Source organism: Hesperophylax consimilis, chromosome 13 (genome assembly GCF_061612785.1).
Source record: "Hesperophylax consimilis isolate HC1 chromosome 13, BYU_Hcon_1.0, whole genome shotgun sequence".
NCBI lineage: Eukaryota > Metazoa > Arthropoda > Insecta > Trichoptera > Limnephilidae > Hesperophylax > Hesperophylax consimilis.
In genome coordinates this window covers 36,961,924-36,980,364 of record NC_142848.1, presented here as the reverse complement: position 1 = coordinate 36,980,364, position 18,441 = coordinate 36,961,924, and the positions used below count along the sequence as shown (strand labels likewise).

Genomic DNA, 18,441 nt, shown 5'->3' with positions numbered 1-18,441 from the left:
GTCGTTGTCCGATAATGTTTCTGGTGTATGAATTTATACATGAAATGTAATTTAATTCTGCTAACATATTTAAATAGTTATCTTAATCGTTAGGGGAGTAGTCATTAGCGATATTTACGTTAATATCTCCGATGAGTATTGTTTTTTTGTTTCTATGATGTTGTAATATTTTTTTTTAATTCTTCTATGTATGTGGTTATAGCAGAAGAGTGTGTCCGATAAATAACAATGATATTAAATGAATAATTCATAAAATTTATCTCCAAGTTTAACATATTGACATTATTCACCATTATTTCATTTACACTTGTGACAGCGTAAATATTAGATACAAATATGGCAACGCCGCTATTTCTGTTAATTTTATATTTTGTTGCATAGTACGAGTAACCCGGTATATTATAATTAATTTCACTCGATGAATGCGTTTCTGATAATATTATACAGTCAAGTCTATTTAATTGTTTAATAGTTATTAGAAATTCTTCGAAATTTTTTTCCAAAGATCTAACGTTCATGTGTTATTAGGCTGGCTGTAGGTTTTATATCTATAAAATCGTTTGTATTATTTACCGTGTCAAAAATCCTTTCGTCTATTTTGTATGAATTATCTATTGCGTTTATTATAAAGTCGTTCATTTTGAGGTAGTAATAAAATTAACAATAATGTTGGCACTGGGAATACACTTCACATTTGCAATTTTAATAGTAGATGTGTTGACTTGTATATTATCACTGCGTGTTAACACTTTGCGGGAGGGCTTTTCGCAATATTTTTTTGAATTATTGTGCATATTATTTAGGTTTTCGTTAGACTTGTAATTAATAATATGCATCATTAGTCGTAATCCCTCGCAATTTTCAGCATTTTGTTTCTATAGTTGCACCTAATACTGTTGGCTGCGTGGTCCGTGGTGTTTTTTTCTTCATATTTAGAATTTTGTCTGGTGCAGTTTACACATGCTGGTACTGTTTTTTCTCTTCCCGGACATTTTGAAAAGATGTGATCGCCCATGCATTGTGGGCAAATTGGAGGGCTGGTTCGGTGTATGCATCTTTTAGCCGTATGCATGAACATACAGCAATGAAAACATTGAGTTAATGGATCGCAATCTTCAATTTTTACTCATTGAAACTGTATATTTAGTTTACCGAGTGCAAGGAGACTTTTTCGCATTTTGCCATTGGTTTCCATGATGTAGCTAGTGAATTGGCGCTGCTTTTCGTTTATGTTTGTGTTTTTTATCTCCGTTATAAGTGTGATTTTTTTGTCTTCACTTTCCTTGTAAACATCTTCAATTCCTTCGTTCTGGGTAATTATTCCGCAAACTATTTCGTCTTCAGTAAGATTGGATTTTAATCCTTTTATTATTATTTTTGGTCTTTTCTTTTGAATTTCATTTACCACCAAATCAGTATTCAGTTTTTTTATTTCGGCGGTTAAGGTATTTGCATATTCCTTTTTTGGGCATGATATTATTATTTTTTCTTCTTTTGTTTTTCTCAAACCATTTATTCCTATCTTTATGTTACTTAAATTTATTTCTTTTTTTATTATTTTTTCAATTTCTTCTGCTTTAGCATTATTTTTGGTCGACGAAATGATGATTGAGAATCTCTCTTCTTCTCGAGGAGTAACTTTGGTTGTTGATAATACCTGGGCATAGGATGGTGTTGTTGCGTTTTTTATTATCTTTTCAAAGTTTCCCTCCAGTTGGTCGTTTTTTTCGATAAGTTTGTCTTGTAGTTGAATTATTTGTTGTTGCATTTCTAATATTTCAGATTTCACTTCATTGCCAAGATCAATAATTATTTTTTCGATGTTTGTTTTGGTTTTTGAGTCTTTAACGGTTTGTATTTTTTGAACTTCATTTTTTAGCGTACTCAACAACTCTTCTACCGTCATGAAAGTGTTACGTTGCGGTGTAACGAGAGCGCGAAGACAGTACCGTGGGACGGGCTGCCGTTACGAGCGTAAGATTATAACTGAAAACATGAAAACATAATTTTGAGGTTAATTAAATCAGGGCTATCTATACTACCATTTACAATTTGGAACATAAATATTCACCCTTTATTACATTGATGTCAACTTTTCGTACAGACGGACTCTGGTAGGCCGAGTTGAAATTTCATAACGATCAGTGATTTATACTGGTGTAAATTATTGTTCAGTAGATTGAGGGTAAACATAAAATAATTAATAATCTGCTCGTTCACAGATTATAAAACAACTGCGATATTCCGAGGAAAGTTTGCATGATTTGAAAATGCATTTTTTTCAACTCATGACGTGAATCATGTTTGATAATTATTACTGATAAAAGGAGTTGAAAAGAGCCACTCAAAACATTAGAAAAACGTGTTACAAAGATGAACGGTTAAAATTTCAATTGAGAATTTTATAAATAATTTCAATTATTTTGCGGATAAATTTGGAGGTAAATATTTAATTTTTATACGATAAGTTATTCTTCTTTAGGTATGTATGATATGACCGGTCAGTGGTTGAGTGGGCATAGCGCTTGGGTCTCACCCGAGCGTCGCGTGTTCGATTCCTCGGCTGGCTAAGTCCTCCATCACAACACAAGCAACATTTTCGGCTTTCTGTGGTGGTAGTAGGAGATTTTCAAACATTGTTGGGTTATTCGTAACCCGGGAATGTTTGTCATTCTTTAAAAAAAAAAAGTTAAAAAAAAAAAAAAAAAAAATGTTTTTACTGTTCAATGAAACGATTAATGAATGAAAGTCAAATAACTATTCACCACTTTATTACATACAAAACGACTCATTCTTATGAAACGAACATTTTTCTCGATACATGTACAAAAGTATCTACTGATGTAAAAAAAGTTATGTAAGTGTATGAAAATAATACAATCAAGCAGTTCCTAAAAATAATATAAAGTTTTTTTTTTTTTTTGTTATTTATTAAGTTAAAAGAAATACATATTTCGCTTTGTTAACTTAAGTGTACATTGATTAAAACAAAAATAATATATATATTAATAATTATGGTTTACTACCTAAATAACATATTTTTCTTAAGTGAGAGCATTTTGGTTTTGCTCATTGATCTTGAGGGCAAACAGTTTTTTCTTAAATATATTTATTCTATTTACGGTTGTCAGGCTATCAGGAAGGAGATTATATATGTGTACACCCTCATCTCCCATGTTTATTTTACCACACGCTATCTTTGCTGAATTTGTGTATAATTTATTATGTTATCTTGTGTGGTGGTCATGTACTTGTGATGTTTTCATTAATGAAGTATTTGTGTTTGAGGCCATTTTGGATTTTATGAATTAATAGGCATATGTTGTATTCGTACAGTTTTCTAATTATATAAAATAAATCTAAAGTAAGTTATTTTCTTGGTATACTCTTTTGGTGGGGGTATCTGATTTGAATTTCGTTTAGATATGTGATGTTTGTGTTTCCCCATATTTCTATGAGATAATTTAGATGGGATTGAATTAAACTAAAATATAATCCCCTCTTTACTTGTATTGGTAGAAAATGGGCTATTCTACCAAATACACCAATTAGTGGGATAATTTTTTCTTTTACTTTTTGTATGTGGTGTTTAAAAGATAAGTGTTTATCGATATGAAGTCCCAGGTATTTTTCACTAGGTATCTGAAATTTGTAGGTTTTTTCCTTCTATTTGCAAAGGTTTATGAGACGGCGTTTTTCTTTTTTATGAACTTAAGATCATGCAATTTGTTTTTTTTTTGTGTTAATAGTTAATATATTTTTAACTAGCCAGTTATTTAATTTATTAAGATCCAGTTGGGCTTTTTCAAGTAAGTTTTCTAAGTTTTTACCAAAGTAAAATATAGCAATATCATCCGCGTATAAAAAAAAATTCCCATTTAAGTTTAACTGACAGATATCGTTAATATATATTTGAAACAAGAGAGGACCTAATATGGATCCTTGAGGAACACCATAATTTATATTATTGTGTTGACTGTTTTTGTAATCTAAGCTGACATATTGCATTCTGTTATTTAAATACGATTTAATGAGTTGGAGAGCAGGGCCTGTTACACCTATTTTTTCAATTTTTTTTAGTAGTATCACATAACTCACGGTATCGAATGCTTTTTGGAGATCTACGAGGATCGCTATAGCGTAATTTCCATTGTCTATGCTGGTTCTTAGTTTGTTTATTAGATCATTCGTTGCCGAAAGAGTATTTGATTTTTTTCTGAAACCGTATTGTTTATTATATAGCAGTGATTTGTTTGGTAGAACTTGTTTAATCTTTCATAAATTACATGTTCGAAAATTTTTGATAGAATTGGTAAAATTGAGATTGGCCGATAATTTGACCTTTCCGTTTTTTATCCAAATTTGTATATTGGTATTACCTTCGCAATTTTAAAGCAATCTGGAAAAGTCCCCTCTGTAATGCATTGGTTAATTAGTTTTGAAATAGGGGGAGCCAATAGTTCGGACAGATTGAGTATTGTTTTACATTTTATTGTGTCATAGCCAGCACTTGCATTTGGTTTAAGTGACTTAATAATTCTGTTTATTTCAACCTCCGTGGTAGGTTGAAGATAAAGTGATTGATTACTTTTATGCTCTAACGTTATTTCGTTAGCTGTAATGTGTGCGGGCTTATTTTTTATGTTATCAGCTAATGAGGACCCAATGTTACAAAAGTAGTCGTTAAAATGTTTACATATATCATCTTTATTTGATATTATTTCATTATTATCTTGTTACAAGATTTGTTGAGAGTTTTTGACTTGTTTGTTAGTATTGTATTAATTAGATTCCATGATTTCTTTGAATCATTTTCGCAATTTTTAAAGAGGCTGGTGTAGTGTTTTTGTTTTAAAGTTTTTTTTTAGTAATATTATAACGTATATTTATGAATTATGTTTTTAATGGTACGCTCTCCGGTTGTTTTTTTAGTTTAAGGTTTAATTTATTTCTTTTATTAATTAGTTTTAAAAGGTCTTTGGTTATCCAATCCGGGTGACATTTATTTTTTGTTTTTTTTTGTGTACTATTGGAGTTTATTTTATTTTTGAGGTAGTTTACAAAGTTGTTATAATTTGATATCGTAGTTGATTATCATAGTTGTTACAATTTGATATAAGGTAATTTTGTTTACCGCGTAACACAACCAGATGACGCCGGGAGCAAATCATTCACCTCCATATAATGAATATTTCTTTATTTTTTAATGAATACCATTTCTTATATTATTGAAACAAAGTCATTTACAAGAAAGTATGCAATTTTATGTTCGAACGGTTTAATCGACAAATCATTCGATTAATTTCAAGGTTTCGTAATCATATTGTGTTTTCAGCGACAAAGTGTTTTCGGGAGGTCCATCGCTGTATAAATATTGGCATTAAAACATTATTCTGAATACTTGTTAGTCGAGTGGCAGACGTTGGAGATTCAATATTTGCATTAATGTGTATAAACATCTTTTAAGTGAATTTTATTATTATTTTGGTAAGTCTTACTTGATTATAATTACGAATTTACATTGAAAATGTGATATTTGACGATTTTAAATAAAGACTAACCTTAGAGTTATTAAAGGTAGGGTAAACCTAATTTTTTATGAAGAATTTTACGGTCGCGTGTTTCAAATAGTCACTCTTTAGCTTCACAGCTTTACATGTACCAACCTAAGATCGTGCGCCATTTGTTTTACTAAAGTTGTATTTGTAGTTTTTGCCGTTTGCATATACATTTTACAATAGATTTGAATTCAAAGAAATATTCGTTAAATATGTTGACATAATATCGCTAAAAATCACAGTTTTTTCGATAGTGACGAAGAAAAACGGCTGCACGGCATTTTTTATACAAAATATAATTTTACATTTGATGTCGAAATACTCAACCAAACTGAATATTCAAAAAGTATGGCATATATCTAGTTTTGCTCAAACTCAAAAGATTTATCTAAATGATAAAATATAGGTCATTAAAGATATCGATTTTTTATGATTGTGAGACAGCTTTGGATTTTTTTTGTTAGTATTTGGCAATTATTTAAAATAAATTATTTAGTCCTACAAATATAAAAAAGATAAATTACATTTCTCAATAACCATCCGGTTGTGCACACTGCGGAAAGCTGGTTCAGAAGGAATAGATTGGTTGCTTCCAATCTTATTGAAGCAAATGATAAAAAAATTCAGGCACTTCTTATCAGGTAAAGTTCCGCGATGCAGTTACTACTAAGAACTCTCTGTTTCGGATTCTTCTTCCATCTCACCACAGCTGTATACATCGTACCTACCGCTCCCATTGGTGCGGAAGAGAAAACAACAACACCTAAGCCTGGTAAGTAAAATAATGTGGTTTTATTTTGAACATTTCATTCGATTGTCTGTACCAACGTCTTTGATCTATTTTTAGAGTAATTAAAAAAAAATTCGATCACCATGCTAGGCACGCCTGTGTTCGTTGATTATATATAAAGTACATTAAAATAATTTAACAGAATATATTAAGTATGAAATATAGAAGAATTTATATGAACTAAGAGATATATTTAAGAAATACAACAAGTATATAATATAAAAGAAAATAAGCAGTATAGAATGTAAAAGAAGTTTATAAATTAGAAGAAAATAAATTAGTGTAATTTTTACTACAGTGCTTATATAAAGTACTTTAAATAATTTGAAAGAATACATCAAGTATGAAATACAAGAGTTTAAAAAAATACAAAAGTATGAAATATAAATGATAATAAGGAGTTTAGAATTCAAAAGAATAATAATAATACAAATTTTTGTTTTACATGACAAAATTAAAAAAAAAACTTATATCATTGATGTCGCTATTCCAAATTCCTGTAATATTCAAAAATCTGTTAATGAAAAAATAAGAAAATAGACCCATTTAGGAAATGAAATAAAAAGAATTTGGCATTCTCATAAATGATAGTTTATTATTTATGAGAAATAAGATATTTTCATAGACTATAAAAATATTACCATTTGTTATTTCGGCTACTGGCATTATATCTAGCTCTCTCATTAAAAATTTAGGCGTATTAGATCTATCAAAAAAATTATATATTAAATTGCAAAAATCAGTAATTTCAAATACATGTAGGATTACGAAAGATGTTTTAAATATTCATGTTGAGGGATCAGTAGGATTTATAGGCTCTGTTAGGAGTTCTACCTATATGATATGAAAATATCTGGAGTCGGTGAATTATTACGTGTTGTTCTTGTATTGTTTTGTATTTATTTTGCTTATATAATGCACTTGCATAATGTGGATTGACTAGTTGATCATTTGTGTAAAAGTGTGTGGAAGGGTTTTGTTTTTCTTCTATGGAAGATTTAACCCGGACGTAAAGTCAGAAAAAAATAATTGTATTGACTACTCTAGAAATCATAGATTATAAGTTCTTTCTGAATTGAAGTTTGTTTACGAACGCCAAGCGAACGGCTGCCAAAATGATGCAACGGTTTGTTTTGTTCAATGTTTATCTCATATTTACTTAACAGCATATTTGTAATTGAATTACCCGTCTATTAAACGTGTTTTTAAATGTGAAGTGGTTTTTATTCATTATTTTTATCACAGTGTAAATTCTTTGCCACGTGTCTTTTACATCGTCAAATAGCTGTCTCCATAAAACGTTTTTATCGAAGTAAATAGAGCAAGAATCGAGATAATAATATCTCTATTGATAATAGTAGTATAAAGTGATTTTTTTTTATAAACCAAAAGCAGTTTTTTGTGGTAAAATATTTAATATCCTAATATAGTGAAATCAATTTTGACAGTTTGCGAACCCTAGTTGACATAAATTCTATAAAATATTTTTTCATACAAAACTATTAGAACAGCTATTTACGTTTCAAATGTCTTGTAATACATATTTGTGTCTGTTATTATCAAATAGACCATAAAAATGTACAGAAGTAGAAAATATTCAATTTTGACCCAAATAAGTGTAAACTACGAAAATTTTACAATAACCAATACGCAGAATTCACATGTTTATAAAATAAATGATATTTTAACATTTTTTTTTTAAATCCTTAAATTATAAAATAAACAAAATTATGTAGGTAAACTCATTGGTCATATAGCAGAGTTATCAGTTTAAGTGCTTTCATATTAAAATTCAGAGATATGATTTTTTTTAATAATGGCGGGAAATTTCTAAAACTAATGTTTGAAAGTGTCGAGCACTGGACTCATATTTCGGTTATTGACGTGATCACTCGAGTGGAAAAAAATGTATGACAGTATCTTTATATTCATAGCTATATTCTTTTTCTATTATAATTTTTTTATGAGTTGGCTTATCAATCCTTTAAGGAATAACATTGACGTTAGGGACACCTGTGTATTGTGCTTTTTTACATTAATTTCAAAGTTCAAAATTTCAATCTACAAAACTTCAAAACAATTATATTGGTCGCCTGTTTAAATTTGATTTTGCTATTCTACTGCAATCACTCTAAATAACATGTCAAATTCCATTGAAAATAATACGGGGGTAGGTGTACGAGTACGGTGCAAGTATCAGCATTGAGCCTAATATTATTTAAATTTTGTAATAAACAGTAAAGTATCATTTATATTACGAACAAATAATGTTTGTGTTCAAGTTTCTCCCGTGTGTTCGGGATCACATGAGATCTGGACAGAGTGCGGTAATGACTCCTGCGTGAGGGATTGCAGCTTGTTCGGCCGCAGCGATATTGCCTGCAGGCCCAGTTGCAATCCTGGCTGCATCTGCGAGTGGGGCTATTACCGGAACGCCGACGGAGTGTGCGTAAAGCCTGAGGACTGTGGTGAGATTCTGCTTGTAAACATCCTAGTAAATAAATATTCAGCACCTCTTATTTATCTAAATTACAGGCTCTGTAATAACTCTCAGAGATTCCTGGCTGCCTCGAAGGTTTTGGTTTCAGCTTCCTGTGGGATTCTACAGCTGGCTGTGTCAATTTTTAAAACTTTGAAATTCAGATATTCTTTTGAGACTTAACCCTTTTTAAAATAAGACTTTTTTTCTGTGGAGAGTGACACACGCTATCCTTAATAATTCACAAACTTAGTTGGTTATCGTTAATACTGAGAGAAGATTTACATATGTGTCTCAGACCAGTCTGAAGATAGGCTATAATGGCTATGATAAGCTCAGTCTGAAGTAAATGTGTAACTTTCTGTAGGCATTTCAAATAAAATTAAACGATCTTGGTTTTCATAGATTGTTTATATTTATATAATTTGTAAAAGACCTATGTTTGAAAAATTCGTCATTTAATAGATAATTTGCATAATAGTTTGAAATTTGATAAAATAATTGTGCATCATGCATCAAAAATACGTGTTATTTCTCAAATATATTTGTCATAGTCGGGCACCAATTTTGCAATGAACAATGATCGCTTTTTGCCAGGAATTGACATTTGTCCCGAGCCTAACAAGGAATTCACCAGCTGTCTGTCTCCTTGTGCGGAGGACTGCCTAACTCTAGGACAAAACATCACCTGCAATTTCCTGGTATGTAATCCGGGCTGTGACTGCAAACCGGGTTTCTTCAGAAATGCGAAGGCGGAATGCGTTTCACCCGATCAGTGCGGTGAGTGCTCATTTACTTACTGGCGATTAAAATAAGGCTGGGAAAGAATATTCAGTAAAGCCTCCAACTTTAATTCCACCTCAAAAATATCATTTTGTTCTCATAAGCTTTTATTTTAAATTTAAAAAAATCTAATTTTGAAGTCCTTTGAGATCCAATTCAGATCCATCTTTGTTGCGTACTAAGTTTCTTTACTCGCCTTCAAAACCTATGAAATTGCGTGAATTCTAATGTCAATACGGAAATTGGTCTTCTGTATATCGTGTGTGGTTGCCGGTCTAAATGTGTAATGTAACCACTCCAATTCACATATCAAATTCGCTTGAAAATAATACGGGGGTGCCTCAAGAATCATCCCCAGACCTTATATTATTTACAATTTGTACTAAATACTACTAAAGTCTCATTTATATTTAAACAAAAAAATATTTGTGTGTTCAAGTTCCTCCCGTGTGTACGGGCTCGAATGAAATCTGGACGGAGTGTGGTAACGACTCATGCGTAAGGGATTGCAGCTCGTTCGGCCGCAGCGATATTGCCTGCAGACCCAGTTGCAATCCTGGTTGTATCTGCGAGTGGGGATATTACCGGAATGCTGACGGAGTGTGCGTAAAGCCAGAGGACTGTGGTGAGACCCTGCTAATAAACATCATAGAAAATAAATATCAGCAACTCTTATTCATCAACATTACATTCACTATAATAACTCTCAGAGATTACTCTAGGTAACTCCTCCCCTTCCCCCAAATGTTGTGCATATAACCATAATTAAAGAAGTAATTGCATGAATCCGAAGATGGCTACAAATAAGTTGAAATAGAAAAAAATTAAATAAGTTTAAAAATGCTTCAATACATCATTAAAATGGACTTCCACCATCAATTGTCAGTATCAAAAATATTAATTTTAAAACAGCCTCGGCATTTATGGAATGTTTTTAGTTTTTTGATAACATAAAAATCTTTATTTTTGAGACATTTTTTAAAAGCCTTATGCTTAAACAATTTATTATTTATAGAATGTCGTAATATTTTGAAGTTTCACAAAATCATTGAACATCAAGTATCATTTGTTCAATTCGCGTAAATATATAAATATTTGTCATATTGTGGCAACGATTTTGCTAGGAACAATAATCACTTTTTTTTCCAGGAGTTGACGTTTGTCCCGAGCCTAATAAGGAATTCACTAGCTGCCTGTCTCCCTGTGCGGAGAACTGCCTAACTCTAGGACAAAACATCACGTGCAATTTCCTAGTCTGTAATCCGGGCTGTGACTGCAAACCTGGTTTCTTTAGAAATACAAAGGCGAAATGCGTTTCTCCTGACCAATGCGGTGAGTGATTATTTGCTTTATTGGCGATTAAAAAAAATAGATAAAAAGATTCGATAAAGCTTTCTAGTGTGATTCTACCCCAAGAATATGATTCCATTCTCATAAGATTAATTTTACCTTTAAAAAAATACAGAAGAAAGTCTTGTGAGATTCATCATTATTGCGTCTTTAATTGTGAGTGTGAATATTTTTTTTTCAGAATGTGGTGTTAACGAGCAGGTTGACATATGTCCCAACCCTTGTCTTTCTGAGACATGTGAGAACATCGGAAAGCGCGTAGATTGTCCTCCATTTGATAGAGAAAAGTCTTTGTTAAAAGGAACATGTCGGCCCTCCTGCAGATGCAAACAGGACTACAAAAGAAACATCAACCAGGAGTGTGTTTACATTTCAGAATGTCGTGAGGATCAGTAACTCTTACTTTGTATTTTGAATAAGTATTATACCTCGTTCTAAACTACAAACGATGGAAAAATGAATTTATGAAACTGACAAACTAACGTATTGTTCTAGCCCAACCATTCCCCTGCAAAGACACTGAAGAATATCACGCTTGTCCCGACAGATGCTCGACGGATAGCTGTAGTACTACTGATGGATTCAGTTGCGCGATAGGAGGCTCTCCTTTATTGCCTTGTCATCCCCAGTGTGATTGTAAACCCAAATACTGCAGGAACAAACAACAACAATGCGTAGATAAACAAATAAATGGTAAGAAATATGTGCTTTACATTAGTTTTGTCATGTTCAAACAGTAAAAATTCTGTGCGGAGCCCAATCATAGTCCTACTATAGAGATGCATGTGTTGCACTACGATTAACGGCTTTAAGGCGATGCCATACGTCGTAATGCAAAATCATGTGTTTTTGGTTTGAAAATTTGGTCGCCTAGAAATGTTTCAGATGCTTTAATTAAATACTGCGAGTAAAATACATCTTGGCCTTTGAAATAATCGAGTATTTTTTAGATAAGTCTTTTTTAATAGCCCAGAAAAAAATAATGTAAAGGCCTATGAAAACTGCTTTAAAGTTCAAAATCTCCTACTTACGAACCCTTTTTCGGTAATAATTTTATTGTACAGTGTGGCAAATTAAGTTATTTATAAAATGATCGGAAAAAAATTAAATATTTATGCCTGAAAATCCACAAAATTAAATAAAAGGCACTTTTTGGTCATGTTTTTTTCTTGCATAAATCAAAACAGGCGGATGGTGTTAAGCGGAAATTTAAACCTTATCGCCATCTACGTAAGGGTTGTTATTGATAGCGGCTCAATTTAAAATACTACGCGACGTAGTGCATCGCCTTAAGTAAATGTTTGATGAATTGTGTAGATATTTTTAATTATTTTTAAAAGACAAATATTCCCGGGTAACGACCTGACAATATTTGAAAATCTCCTACTACCACCGCAGTAAGCGCAAAATGTTGCTTTTGTGGTGATGGAAGAATTAGCCAGCCGAGAAATTGAACATACTACGCCTGGGTGGGACCCAATCGCGATGTCAACTCAGCCACCGACCGGTCCTTAAGTTATTCGGAAAAACATAATTGGATTGAACTCTTACACCACTTTCTGTGAACAAAACACCTCAGTTTTAGTACCTAGCCATGTAGTATGATCTGTCAGACAAATCTGCTGGGTTGGTTTTGTAGGAGATCTTATAAATTGTCGAATTTTACGCAGAGATATGTGGAGGGGACCAAAATGCTGCCTTCCACCCCTGTGGAGACCCTTGCCCTATAACATGCCTCAACAAGGACACCCAAACAACTTGCAACAAGCCCTGTAAATACGGAGGTTGCAAATGCAAATCCGGCTTTGTAAGAGATCTTGACAACAAGTGCATCAAAGCAGAAAAGTGCTGTGAGTATATGAGACCTCTGATATTATGTACCTACTGTAAAATACCTCTGCAGTTTCTTGATTTTTGTTAGGATTTCAAAATTGAGGAAGCAATAATTTATTTTAGAGTGTTTGTTCATTTACGATAATAATATAAATGTGGCGCTATTATCACATCTTCTTGTGATTATTATTAAGAAAACCCCTTCCCAAAGTGTTCTTTGCTTTTCTGTGATAATTTTATAAGTATTGGTTTGAAAAAATGAAATGTAAATTCTTTTGCACTTTGTCATTTTTACGCGATTTGTGCTACTTTTGCCTTTTCCCGCTAAAAACGGCAGTTTCCAAGTATTGCTAAAAACTCCTACATGCGTTCAATTTTAAAAGGGCTAGTTTCTAAATCTTCAGTTACCTCCATAACTTGTACGGGCACATAGCTTGCCGAAATTATATTTTATGCTAACTATTATAACGAAATTAAAAGCGTAGTAATTATAAACGATCTAATCAACTCTCCCTCCGCTTTAAGACACTCATTTTTTTTGATTTTCAAACACAAACACGTTTTCTAAAAAAAGTCATAAGTTCTTCCCGGAAAACTTATTTTTTAAAATTAAAATACAAATTAGGCATGCTTTAAAGTAAAGATTTTAATCTTGTTTTTTTTTTAATATATTTGAACATCATTTAAAAATGCAATGAATGTTTATTTTTATTCAAATAACCTACGTTCAAACTCATACTATTTCATAACACAATTATTATCCTTTACATAAAAATCATTAAAAAAATAAGTAAATCTTTACTGCTCTGCGAATTCTTTACTGAACCGTTGCATTTTTCGCAAAGTTTCGGTGCATTTAAATGCGCATATCTTTTTATTTTCCTTGCATTTTTTTCCGCTCTTTAGTTCAGATGAAATTTAATTTGAATTATTTCGAGTAGAGTGAGGTATTAACGCCTTTTTGTTTTTGTAATAATTTTCTTGTTTGTTGACAATGTATACAAGCTCCTTGCAATGGCGATGTAAATGCAAACCCCTCAGACGGATGTAACTGTAAAACGGGATACATTAAGGACAAGTCAGGAAAATGCGCTGCAGTGCCACGTAATTATAACCTTTCTTTCTTCTTTAAAGGAAAGTCTAATCAAGACACAAGATATAATATTCAACGTTTTAATTGATGAGGTTTAATGAATATGACCTTTTCAGTCCAACCCCTTTTTGATTTCAGTGCCAAAATGCGGCCAAAACGAGGTGGTGGATAAGTGCGCGTTGTGCGATGACCTTACCTGTGCCAATGTGTTCGCTGGAGGAGTAGCCAGATGCACCAAGCCCCCCGGCTGCCCTGTGGAGTGCCGCTGCAAGGCAGGATATGTCAGGAACCTTAAAAAACAGTGCGTCAAGACAGAAAACTGTAAGTAAAAATATAACACATTTTATCTGTCGCAAATTTCCATTAGCCGGTAATATTATGTAGGATTAGCCGATAATACTGTGTAGGATTAGCCGATAATACTATGTAGTATGTAGGATTAGCCGAAAATACTATAGTTATGTAGGATGATAATACACCATTGTATCCATATTACCAAAGCTTCTATCTTCCATCTCAATCCTTAGTGCTTCAATTGAATATATTCCAATTATTGTTAAATTATTGTTTTTTGTGACATTCAATGTGAGCGCATCAGCAGAATACTGTCTGCCCATTAAATAATACTAAAGAAGAACAGAGAAACACATGAAACTATTTTACATAATGGATAAGAGTTTAACAATTTTAATACCAAAATAATAATAATTGGAGAATTAATTATAATTAGCACCGTTTTTGTGAAAAATCACCTCAAGGACGATGTACATCTCAGTATTGACCTTTTCTCCACGATACGGATTTTTCTTTCAACCCAATTTTAAAATATTACATTTTTGGTACCTTCACGTCATTTTGGATGGTTGCTAATTACATACGGTTTGGTGTATGGGGGGTTATTAAGGCTAGTTGAATCAATTTTTCAGAAACGTTAATTTAAGTACACGTTTATTTATTTTTAATGTTGTTTATAATAGTATTATTAACTGTGAATAGTTGGGTATATAATTATGATGTTTGGAAACCAGTTGGCAAGTGAAAAAGTGATGTTTGAACCAGCTGACGCAACTCTTATTTAATAATTATTTCGGTTTCTTCCAGGCTGCTCCGACCCCAACTCGGAACTGGTGAGTACCCCCAGCCCTTGTGCTGGTGGCACCTGTGAGTGCCCCGCATTTGCTAACTGCAAGACCAAGCCTCCTGCCAAGGGATGTCGCTGCAAGGCCGGCTTTCTGAAGAAGAGTGCTGCAGACCTCACTTGCGTAGCAATCAAAAGTTGCCCCAAGAAAGCCAGGATATCTCCAATGTAATCCTATCTTTCACAGGAGTGATTGTGTTCTTGTTCTTCTGCAATCTTAATAAAGGGGAATGCGTAGTTATGTTTTTAGTGTTTTTCTTATAGACTAGTTCAATTTCAATGAAAAATGAACCAGTAAAATAAAAAAAAACTCCACACAGGATGCCCTGAGGAAAATACTTTCCCTCAGGCCATATGTCATCTTTGGGAATGCTGTGTGGAATATATTTTTTAATTAGAAAAAAGAGTGAACACGATTCTTAAAGAGACCCATGGGAGAGAGGAAATACAGAAATGGACAAATCCCTCCACAACCGAGCTGTTCAACTCATGAACATGACTTTTCATGAAGTTTCTGCCGTGTACAAATGTTAAGCACGCGCTTGGCGTGTTTCCTGACTACGCACCGGAGGCAAAGAGATCAATGGTGCTGGTCGTTTGGAGCACTTTCCATTAAAATACCGGTATGACAAAAACATCATTTCTACCTGACGCCTGTGCTTTAAAAAATGCAATCCATTTTCTAAGAATCTATCAAATAGGCCGCCCGTTTCTGCACAGAGTCAAAAGATATTTTTCAAGTATTCTGGAACGCCAGACCATAAATCAACAACAGTGAGAAGCACTTGCGATTTGTACGAGATCAGCAGTAGTGTTGGAGGGATTCTTTTTAACAGCAAATAAATATTTTTCAAGTGGATATGAAAACAGTTAAATAAAAATAAAAGTCAGTTTCCATTCAATAGTATATTCCATGATATATATTACAAGATTTTTACAACAATTATTTGTAAAGAATCAATACAAATGTCATTTTAAAGTAAACATGCATTAATAAGCTACTGTTTATGTGGAACAAAACAGAATATTTAATCCTTGGAACAAGAACAGAGATTACATCAAATAATTTATTTTGATCAAACCAAGTCTCCTGGAGGAGGAATAGCAACACGGTTTGATAAGTTAAAATCTATTCAATCAATTTACCATTTACTTTAATATCTGCGTGGGTACAAGCAGGCATAAATGCCCCAAAGGTAAAACATTAACATGTCGTTAGCTCAGAAATAATTTAGTAATCCATCCAGTTTAGAAACTTGAGAGAACCATTAAGTTTTAGTATGCGTTGTGAGTGCATTAAACCAATACTTAATTAAGCAGAGTGGATATAATTTTCATGGCATTCGGAAACTCCAGTTGGCTTCGTAAGAATGATATCAGTAAGAATTATTTAGTTGAACAAGGGAAGTTGTTTGCGCCACAGGCAAATTTATTTACTTTTTAAGACAAGGCCTATTCGAGACTTATTATAGTATGCCTCATCTCAATTATTATATGAAATTGCATCGAATTTATTTTTCAAAATAAAAAACTGGATTTCTTGTTACATTGATAGGCCACACATTAAACAGACATTTTGACGTAAATTATTATTGATTATTTTCAAACTTTTTTACCTTGCAGTCTCACCCATAAAACAATTTTAAAAAGGTAAATAGTTATATACAAGTAGGATAACAGTGATAAACATATATAAAAAACGCAGGTGAGTTTTTTATCAACGTTAAGTTGTTATAAAACTAAATATATTGTTTATGTATTTAATTCCTCCGATATTAGCTTATTTTCACATTTAATCTATTTAATTAACGATCAAAAGCTGGTGATGATAACATATCTATTAAATAAATCGTTATATTGCTCTAATGAGTGCTATAATCAATGGTGTTACCCCATTTATATGAGTCACGAAGCAATCAAAGGCTGCAATTAATAGTAATACATCGACTTAAATTCATCGACCAAATCAATTGTTAAATTATATTCAGTGGCACATTCAACAACTGTTATAAACCGGAACGCCAATCCCATTTTAAATGAACAAATACATTGACATTAAAACATGACCAAAATATTAGTTCTAATATTATTACAACCTCTTTCTGTTGTTTGAAATGAAATACCATCAAATGAGTGAGAAAAGTGAAAACATTACATAGAATTTTGGTTCTGGAAATAATTAATCGTTTCTTCCTCTCTCCTTTCCTGTCCCCTGCATTTGTAATTGAGCATAATCTATTTTTACGAATGTATTAGTGGGTAAGTGTCTTCTCCTAAATTCCTACCTTGGCTCTGTGCTTATGTGTATATCCCTGTCTGTTTCCTTTTTTGTTTCTTTTTGTTTGTTCTATTTCACCCCCCATTTTCTATTTCTGTACTGTTTTGTAAATGAAACTTGTAATTTTGATATCAAAGTTTTGTAACTCATCGGGATTGCTCTAGCAAGAAATAAAAATAATTTAAAAAATGTTTGAAAAACAGGAATAGCGTTCCGGTTTGTTTTAAATAAAATCCAAGAACTAAAAATATATATTTTAAAGAATAATTTACACGTTTTCTTTGGTTTGGCTGCTGACAAACTGCTTTGGCAGTTTAGCTGGTAGTTTGTTAAGGAATTAAAAAAAAACTAAAACAACATAACGTAGGTTTTTATAATCCATTAGGAATGCTTTACCATTGTACACATTTTAAATATGTTTATAGAATAAAGACACTTTAGTTCGAAATAAAAATTTACTTAAATAATTTTTATTTACAAAGAAATATTAGCTTTACAAAAATTATCACACCAATTTATCGATATAAACGTTTTTAAAATATAGAAAGATCATATAATTAATTATACATTTAGGTAAGTACTAATATAATTTGGGACCTGTAAGTTTAATATTCATTTTCGGTTTTCAACGAAGCCATAAAAGCTCACATTTATTCCGGTCCGATATAACGCTGGCAAAGAGTGACAAAGTAAGCACAGAGTGTTCCGATGTAACTCTGGCGATGAGTAACAGAGTAAGCACATAGTGTTCCGATGTAACTCCTACCCAGGAACTGCAGTCAATAACTCTACCAAACTCGCCAAATGTCGATCGGGTAGGACCGACATTTATTTCTTATTTTAACTGCTGTAATCTGATTTCAGAAAAATGCTTGTATGTCCGTGTGTGTGTACGCGATTGCCACAAAAAATTGAAATGAATTGTCATCAACAACGAGTCGCTCTGCCGAGTTTTAGCCCTATCGAATGTCGGTAAGTGGGTTCATTTCCGCTTCAAAGATTTTCATTTACTCAATACCGAAAACAAAAATGAAATCCAAATTCCTAAAATTCAAAAGCATTAAAAAAATATGGGTTATTTTTAATTACTAAAACAATCAATCAATGCGTCGCGCGTCATACTACCTTGAATTTCCAAA

The 18,441-nt window shown here is 32.3% G+C and overlaps 1 protein-coding gene across 1 annotated transcript; it reads left to right on the top strand.

Annotated features, from left to right (window-relative positions):
- The first annotated feature begins 5,390 nt into the window (after positions 1 to 5,390).
- LOC149418931 (zonadhesin-like) lies at positions 5,391 to 15,265 on the top strand. Its single transcript, XM_089639081.1, has 12 exons — positions 5,391 to 5,487; positions 6,200 to 6,330; positions 8,631 to 8,816; positions 9,425 to 9,607; positions 10,050 to 10,235; positions 10,760 to 10,942; positions 11,142 to 11,342; positions 11,456 to 11,653; positions 12,631 to 12,810; positions 13,799 to 13,897; positions 14,025 to 14,207; positions 14,988 to 15,265. The coding sequence occupies exons 2-12, from the start codon at positions 6,213 to 6,215 to the stop codon at positions 15,194 to 15,196; spliced, it is 1,926 nt and encodes a 641-aa protein (XP_089495207.1). The 5' UTR covers positions 5,391 to 5,487; positions 6,200 to 6,212; the 3' UTR covers positions 15,197 to 15,265.
- Positions 15,266 to 18,441: the final 3,176 nt, after the last annotated feature.